Source organism: Poromitra crassiceps, assembly GCF_964638095.1.
Source record: "Poromitra crassiceps genome assembly, chromosome: 3".
Taxonomy (NCBI): domain Eukaryota; kingdom Metazoa; phylum Chordata; class Actinopteri; order Beryciformes; family Melamphaidae; genus Poromitra; species Poromitra crassiceps.
In genome coordinates, this window is record NC_139625.1 from 25,647,300 (window position 1) to 25,656,229 (window position 8,930).

Sequence of the window (8,930 nt, forward strand, 5' to 3'; positions counted from 1 at the left end):
ACCTGTTCAATCCCTGTCATCTCATGAGATGTTTTCTGTTCATTATGCTTAAATGAAAAAAAAAAAAAAAAAAGCCACTAAGATGCCACTACCTGCCAGTGCCACTAGGAGGTTCCTGGTGTCTCTCCTTTTCTGACTGAAAATAGTGGGTTGTCCCTTTAAAGGACTCTCCTCCCACATGTGGCTAAACATATCCGCGCCCCCTATCCAACAGCTAGTTTCACATCAACAATGACTACCTTCGTTTGTTACAGTGAAAAACACACTGTTATTTCAAGGAAGAATCTGAAAATATATTGCGTGTAAGTTAGTGGTGCTCTCATACACAGCACCGTCTGATAGAGAGTATCCGCACCGACATTGGTAAGATGAACATTTATTGTGGTTGTTTAGCCTGTTTGGTTGGATTCGAAGGAAGCTAGCTAGCTAGCCAGAGCTACTGTTAGCTAGGCCGCAGTCTTTTGTATTTTGTCGAGCATGCATTTTCCTGTCTTGGCGGAAAGATTGGGGTTGGTGGATCATTGTACGTACACGCTGTTTTCGCCTGCAGCATTATGCCTCAATTATCCACTCTCAAGGCAGATATTTGACCTGGCAAGTGAGCAAATGATGCAACTAGCAAGCTTGCTAGCTACTAATGTCTGCTTCCGCAAAACTTGTTCCATATTTCGGGGTGTGATGCATCCAGTGCAAACTTGTTTAACGTTAGCTGTTTCTGCGAAATATGTATTCGAGCATGTGATGAAGGCCAGATTGTCCTGTTTGAACGATTTGTCCTTGCACATGTTTTGATTTGCAGCAGATTCCTGCCGAGATAGCAATGTTGCAAGTTTTTCTTGTTTTGGTTAAGGACACAATTTTTCTTTACCAGCTCTTACTCTAATCCAATTACTTGTCAATACGTGCATATCATTTCATTGCTAATTGTAGGTGGGCCAGAGAACTGTCCTGCTTGACACATCACAGATAGATTTTTTTTAAATATCTATTACCCAATCAGCATTATTACACAGTTGTTAAATATTCTGAGAGCAACACTCCCAACCAGATGTGTCTGGCCTTTACTGATGCAAACAGGCAGGAGAACAAGAAAGGAAAGGAAGACACAAAGAAGACACATCTGCGCGAGAGTGAGCCGTGGGTGTGTCTGCGATGGCTGGTGGAAGGAGAGGGGCGAACCGCACCACATACTGCAGATCTCCACTGAGCAGCGAGCCAGGCTCGGTCAGCAACGGCAACCACTCCACCAGCTCCCCAGTCACAGGGGTGCGATCACGGACAAGGTAAGTGGGGCTCCAACACACTGACTGCCCCTAACCAGTGTTGCCAGATTACAGCTAATGGTTTCCAGCCCAAAGACTGTTCAAAAGCTGCCAAAACACACAACAAATGCAGGTCTGTGGGAACAAGTGGCTCTGTAAACACGGCCAAGCCCATTTCCCCCAAGCACAATGCACCCCAAACCAAAACCACCACGGAAAACCTGCCCATCTGGCAACACTGCTCCTAACCAGTATGTACATTGCAACCTGGGGAGTCAGTAAGGAGGGCTCTGATTGGAGTATTCAATGGAATAGCATTGGGTTATTTGAATCACTCCCCACAGCACGTAAAGTAGACACTGTTCCATTATTCCACCTGTCAGGTTGGAGCATACGTGATAAGGTGAGATGATTAGCCCTGGTTCAAAGTGCGCTGTGTCTGCAGGAATGGCTCAGGAACCTGCATCTCCAGCCCCCCGCTGGCAGCCCAGACGGTGGTTCCCCTGAAGCACTGTAAGATCCCAGAGTTGTCGGTGGACCGCAACGTGCTGTTCGAGCTCCATCTGTTCTTCTGCCACCTCATTGCCCTCTTCGTCCACTATGTCAACATCTACAAGACGGTGTGGTGGTATCCCCCCTCACACCCCCCCTCACACACGTCACTGGTGAGTACTCTGTCATGTTAGCTGAGGTTTGTTTATGTTGAGCTCATTACCTAATGGCTTTGCCTGCGGGCTTCAGGGGCAGTTTACATGAGGACGGTTTCCTATGGTGACGGGGAATTATTGTATCGTTAGTGCCTCCCTTTTAGACGGCGAATTCGCGCTTAGGAAACGACACATATTGAAACCACCCTCCAGAGCGAAATTCTTCGCTGATCGCTCCATGTAATCGCTTTGAGACGGCTCATTTCAGAAACTCTGACGTGCCTGCACACGCGACACACGCGATTACGCCATAGCCGTGCGCGAGTTGGCAACCATTTTCAAAATAAAACGTCAATATGAATGAAGTTTGGCAACATTCAGAATTAAGCTACACTGCGGCCAACTTCAGTTACATGTTCATAACGTTACTGCTGCGAGGAGCCGATGGCTGTACCCGGTCGGTATTTAACGTTAGTTACAAAAGCACGTCGACAGTGTTTTCTCACTGCCAGTAGCCTAACTACAGTAGGATTGGACAGATCACAGTCAGCGCTCCCGGTCCTCGCTGTTCGTTAAAGATTTCCAATAGGCGTTATTCTGATAAACTGGTCATATATATGTTACGTTCTCACCCGACAAATATTAAAACTTTAAAACAGTTTGGTTTTTTTTTTTAGCTTGAAAGCAGCTTTTTGGCAAGTCTAAATGACTGCGGTAGGCATACTCTACTTCTGTGTTTAAAACCGCAAAGACGATTACGAAATGACGTCATGCAGAAGCGTCCTTGTATGGGCAAAGAATAAGGTGATCACACTGCCACCTAACGACCTGGCATGTACATTACAGCGTTTTAAAAATTCAACAGTGCTCATGTAAACAGGGAGAAGGTGTGAAGGAAATGCTATTGTGTCGTTTCTTCCAGAAACTGTCCTCGTGTAAAGGGCCCCTCAGTGTGATTACTGGATTGCTATTGTGTGGGGGTTTGTTATATATGTACTGTATATGTCATGCTGTAATAAATGGGCCATTTATGTTGGCAAAACAATTGTAAATGTTGTATTTAACACTGTTAATTAGTGCTGGGTTAAGGGGCTGCAATGATGCTGAAGCGTTTTATTTTTTATTTTTGACAGAACTTTCACCTTATTGATTATAATATGCTGGTGTTCACAATCATCATACTGGCAAGAAGATTAATTGCAGCAATTGTTAAAGAGGTAAGCACCCCCCCCCCCCCCCCCCCCCCCACACACACACACACACATATACACTTGTTTGTTTTTGTGTTGCCCACACTTTTTTGGCCTTCCAAGCTACTTTTAAAATGACCAGCTCAACATGATCTACCAGCCCAACCAACCCCTCCAAATACATTAAAGAATGTACCTTACATTACTGCATGGACCCTCCACAGGACAATACATTTCAATGTATCTCAGGTTGTTTTATGGTTGTTAGGGCTACTACCTTATTATTATGCAGTGTTGGCATTTCAGAAGGCGGGAACTGCATCGTCCTCATTGCATTTGGCAATGAAGCCATTTGCACCATTGCAGGCGCACAGTCTGTTTGATTGACACTAACTTAGACATAGACCATATTCACAGCGCGGCCATCTTGGAATGACGTCACCCGCTGGTTGGGAAGGCAACGAGACTCTCATCCAAAACCTTGTCTGAACATGGAAGCAGTAGACCAAAAGTTTGAGTTCTGTCACACCAATTTCATTTGATCACATCGATAAATGGGCAGATGAATGTGTACAGGATTAAAAAAAAAAGGGCTACAGCAACTGGATCGAGTCTTATATCCACGATATTCAAGAAAGCGCAACTGCTCCACAGCGCCAGATGTATCGGTTCGGTGCTCAGTGGTGCGAGGGTGTACTGCAGTTTACAATTTAGACCATCGGCTGCGCTTCCTTGAATATTGTGGATATAAGACTCGATCCAGTTGCTGTAGCCCTTTTTTTAAATCCTGTACACATTCATCTGCCCATTTATCGATGTGATCAAACGAAATTGGTGTGACAGAACTCAAACCTTTGGTTTACTGCTGCATGTTCAGACATGGTTATCAATGGGTTTAGATAAGAGCCACTCTCACTTTCCCAACCAGCTGTGATGTCATCCCAAGATGGCCGCGCTGTGAATATGGTCTATTAGGAGCTGGGTTTTGCCAATAAAGTTTTTGAATGTGTGAAAAATGTCCTCACCCTAAGTGTGTTCTTTCATTAGTACCAGTGCCTCTCCACATGTCCTCTCTTCGGGATAAGTTTACGGCTTCTTGGTCCCGCACTAATTTTTATGTTGTCCTTTCGCTGCGTTGTTGCCTTCCCAATATGCAAAGCGGCGTTAGTTGTCATGTAACCTAATGTAACACAGCTCAGCAGCAGACTGGTCGATGTTTATGTCAATTAAGTGTCAGACGCTTTGGGAGGACGGGACAAAATGTGGAGGGGGGAAATTATTTTTATGAATGGCATGCGATCTACCAGCACGGCCTTTGCGATCGACCGGTCGATCGCGATCTACGTATTGGGCACCCCTGCCCTACGCGCAGTGGCTGGATCAAAATAAAGACATTGAAAATGTGCTAGCCTTATTGCTCACCGAAAGCAAGCAAATATAAAGCAGTTGGAGTCCAAAAAATAAAAGCCACATTTAAACTCCACAGAGTTAAGATTTTCCTTAAAGTCAGGGTTAAGGTTTCCATAATATAAAATCAATTGCACAAAACACCCTTAAATCTTCTCCTTAAGGTTAAACATTTTAAGGAAACCTTAAAGAGAAGACTTACGGGTGTTTTGTGCAACCGATTTTATGTTGGAAACCTTGACTTGGACTTTAAGCAAAATCTTAAGTCGAGGTGTATTGTGCAACTGGCCCATGCATGTATCTTGTGTAAACCTCTGTGTGTTTCTCTCACACAGCTTGGGTTGTGTGTCTGTCTTTCCATGGTGAATCAAACTGTATTGGCATAGTAAAGTCTGTAATTCACTCTTCTGTCTCTGCCTCCCTCTTCTCCTGCAGGCGTCACAGAGTGGGAAGCTGTCCTTCCCTCACTCCATCTTTTTAGTGATGGCGCGGTTTGCTGTGCTAACTCTGACGGGCTGGAGCCTGTGCCGCTCCCTCATATACCTCTTCAGGACCTACTCTGTCCTTAGCCTGCTCTTCCTGTGCTACCCGTAAGTAGAGGACTCCCATGTCAAACACAGTCAGATTTATACCAACCAGCCACATGCCTAAAGTCCAGGGTGCTGTACATGTTACTTGCACTATAGCGGAATGCCTCGATTGAAACACTGCCTTGCTTTGTAACATTTGCTTTATTAAATATGAATGCACTTAATGTAGTTGGATATTGAACTTCAATACTATACTCTTCATTTCCTAGAAGTCTTGATAAGCTATGCTGTTTGGATGCTTTTATCCAAAGTGCCTTACAGGTCCATAAGGCACTATAAGCGGTAACAATTGTTCGTTGGCCCCTGTGGGAATCGAACCCCTACCCTGGCAATATTACTGTCCTGTCCTACCCACGGCTATACCTGAGATATTCCACAAATCACTAACTCTTACTCTTTCCCTCTCCACAGATTTGGAATGTACATCCCCTTCTTCCGGCTCAGCTGTGACTTCCGGCGGGCGGGTCCGCTCTCGCCCATCGCCAGCATCGGCTCCAAGGAGGTGGGCAGCGTGGGCCGGGGCAGGGACTACCTGACGGTGCTCAAGGAGACGTGGAAGCAGCACACCAGCCAGCTGTACGGCGTCCAGGCCACGCCCACTCATGCCTGCTGCCTCTCCCCCGACCTCATCCGCAAGGAGGTGGAGTACCTGAAGATGGACTTCAACTGGAGAATGAAGGAGGTGCTGGTCAGCTCCATGCTCAGTGCCTACTATGTGGCCTTTGTACCTGTCTGGTTTGTCAAGGTGAGAAACTTCGCTTTTTTGTTTGGACTTCCATGTCGATCTTTATGTCCTTCTGTATGGTGCCATGCAACACATGAATTCACAGAGGAATCCTTAGGGGCGACTGGGTAGTGTAGCGGTAAAAGCACTCTTACCACCGCAGAGACCCGGGTTCAATTCCCGGCAGCGGTACTTCCGGCTTGAAGTAAGCTAAAAATGATAAAGGTAGGAGTAATCTACTTCCGGGTCTAAAACGGAAATACGATTACAAAATGACGTTATGTGGAAGCGTCCTTTATATGGGCAAATAATAAGGTGAATAGGACTGAGAATATATTTTGTGTTGATCGCCTGAACATAACTCCTCAAAGTGAGATGTGTGCGTTGGGATTGATCTATTCTAGACTGTTCTACTTCTATTATTTGCCTTTCCCCACTTTGTCAGTATATCCACATTACTGATGAGTATTTATCAGAAGTCTCATTATATATTTATAATATTTTGTGAAAGTACCAAGTTACAACTGAACATTTAGCCCACTTGGTAACCAATACCGAGATGCATAATTGTGTATCGCCATACAGCCTAAAAATTACGGGATCTGATTTTTGGTCCATATAGCCCAGCCCTAACGTCATTCTCCCCTTCCCTTGTCCCACAGAGTACGCAGTACGTGGACAAGCGCTGGTCCTGTGAGCTGTTCATCCTGGTGTCGGTCAGCACCTCCGTCATCCTCATGAGACACTTGCTGCCACCGCGCTACTGTGACCTGCTCCACAAGGCCGCGGCTCACCTGGGCTGCTGGCAGAGGGTCGACCCCTCGCTCTGTTCCAACGTCCTCCAGCACATGTAGGTCCCCTTGGGGCAGAGGGATGAACTGTATGTGTTTGGCCTAGTAAACTGCTCTCTTTGAGATGAGTTTATTACTGGTGAAATGACTCACCAGCCCACACTGTTTTAGCTGTGGAGCAGTGGAGGTACTACAGGGGGTACTTGAGAGAAAGGGGGGAAAAGTTAGACTAAATTATGAAAATAAATGAAATGTTCAAATAAATCTGCTCAGGAGGCACTAATTGCAACTCTTTCACCCCATTTCTTATTTTGTAATGTTATATTCTTCAAACGTGGATTATCATTCATTCATTGCATCATATGCTATAGTTTTCTCTTGCAGTTTTCTAAGCAAAATGTTGTAGTTGGGTAATGGGGGGTCAGAAATCAGGGAAAGGTGGTGCTGTCTGAAGCCAAACCGTTTGAGACCCACTGCTGTAGAGGAATTGCTGAGTTGACATGCAAAGATAGTTCCAGTGGATGCATTTGGTTAATCAGGTTTTCGCTCCGTTAGGGCTGATTGGAGTAAAAAATAAATCTCTCTTCTCCCTTCCTTTGCACAGATGGACAGAAGAGTACATGTGGCCACAGGGTGTCCTGGTGAAACACAATAAGAACGTCTTCAAGGCCATGGGTCACTACAATGTGGCGGTCCCTTCAGATGTGTCGCACTATCGCTTCTATGTGAGTATTAACCGGCTGAACCCATAGACCCTGTAAAAGAGAGCTGGCAACCCCAAACCACTGCAGGGGGCGTGTGCACTGGCTGCACTCTTGTTTGAGTCACAAAAGCAGCAGACTTGATTTAATCAGCGTATCTTGAAGATTGATTAAATGATGCTGCCTGGTTGGAATGAGAGCCTCCGCTGACATGGCCTCTTTGTCGTAGCAAGTATCACGGCCCTAAAATGCAGCCATTTACAGAGCAGATTGTGTTTGATCACTCACAGTGCACCTCTGTCTTATTTCCCTCCCCCAGTTCTTCTTCAACAAGCCTTTACGGATATTGAACATACTCATCATTCTGGAGGGCGCCATGATCTTCTACCAGCTCTACTCGTTGATATGCTCGGAAAAGTGGCATCAGACGATATCCCTGGCTTTGATCCTCTTCAGCAACTACTACGCCTTTTTCAAGCTTCTCAGAGACCGAATAGTGCTAGGGAAGGCATACTCATACTCAAACAGCTCTGCTGACCAGAAGGTCAGTTAAAAGACACGCTATTATCCGTCACGTTCACCATGGAACAAGAAACACATGCATGAGAGCTTTGTATTTTTTCTACAACTGCATTTTGTGTCACTGTTGGTTTTTGTTCTGATCTGCCATAATAAAAAGAAACATATTTTTGTATGACTTTAAATGTTTGCAGTTATTTTTATGTGGCTTTTAAAATAGTTATCTGTCCTGGCCACAAGAGGCCCTCTCTGTCTCAAAACTCAAACAGATAAGTGAGTTATCACTCATACATTGCCTGGCTGTCTGTTGAAAACTTGAACTCTGCAGTGACTTGGTATCACAAGGAACATACCTTGTGACAGTCTGCTGAATATAAGTTGTGAGGAAAGTCAGTGATGAAGTTAGAATATTTGCCTTCTGAGACCCTCACATAAACTGATTTCTAAATTTCAAGTTGTGGACCATCAAGGAGGAATCAGGGTTCCTATGTACATCTGGGAAAATATTGAAAATTAAATTGATAATTTCCAGGTGTTGAATAGTGTGGAAAATGTGGTTCAGGTCTGATACACATAATATAGCTTTTATATTGTAGACCCACTTTGAGTACACAGGTTTTGTTGATGTGATCAATAATGTTCAGAGGGATGCTCTTACCCAACCGCTGTGACCATGCATGATCAAATACCCACCAAAATCACTAGTCAAGAACATAGGGTCTGGGGAGAGATATGGAATTTTGAAAATGCAAACCTTTTATGATCACCCTAAATCATATTGAACACCAGACAACATCATTCAAAACAAATCGAGGTCTGGAAAAAGTATGGAATTGTTTAATTGAAAATGTGTAGGAAGTTAAGAACCCTGGGGGATCGAGAAGATGTCAGCATATCCAGGTCCTGTAAACCCAGTAGAATGATCCAACTGCGGAGAGCTGTCCGTGTCATGAATGCTTTTGGCAGCACGCAGCATCCTGCTGCACTTGTCTTGAATAAACATTTGATTTGCATAATCTCCGTCCCTAGCACGCAGCGCGGTGTACTGGCCCTTTAAGAGAGGAATCATAAAGAAGAGATGACCTCCCTCCGCACAAGC

General features: G+C 44.9%; 1 protein-coding gene across 1 annotated transcript; it reads left to right on the forward strand.

The window, feature by feature from the left end:
- Positions 1 to 225: 225 nt before the first annotated feature.
- On the forward strand, positions 226 to 8,016 carry tmem39b (transmembrane protein 39B). Its single transcript, XM_083633448.1, has 9 exons — positions 226 to 363; positions 1,078 to 1,283; positions 1,708 to 1,927; positions 3,043 to 3,126; positions 4,942 to 5,096; positions 5,508 to 5,841; positions 6,483 to 6,670; positions 7,216 to 7,336; positions 7,632 to 8,016. The coding sequence occupies exons 2-9, from the start codon at positions 1,153 to 1,155 to the stop codon at positions 7,863 to 7,865; spliced, it is 1,467 nt and encodes a 488-aa protein (XP_083489574.1). The 5' UTR covers positions 226 to 363; positions 1,078 to 1,152; the 3' UTR covers positions 7,866 to 8,016.
- Positions 8,017 to 8,930: the final 914 nt, after the last annotated feature.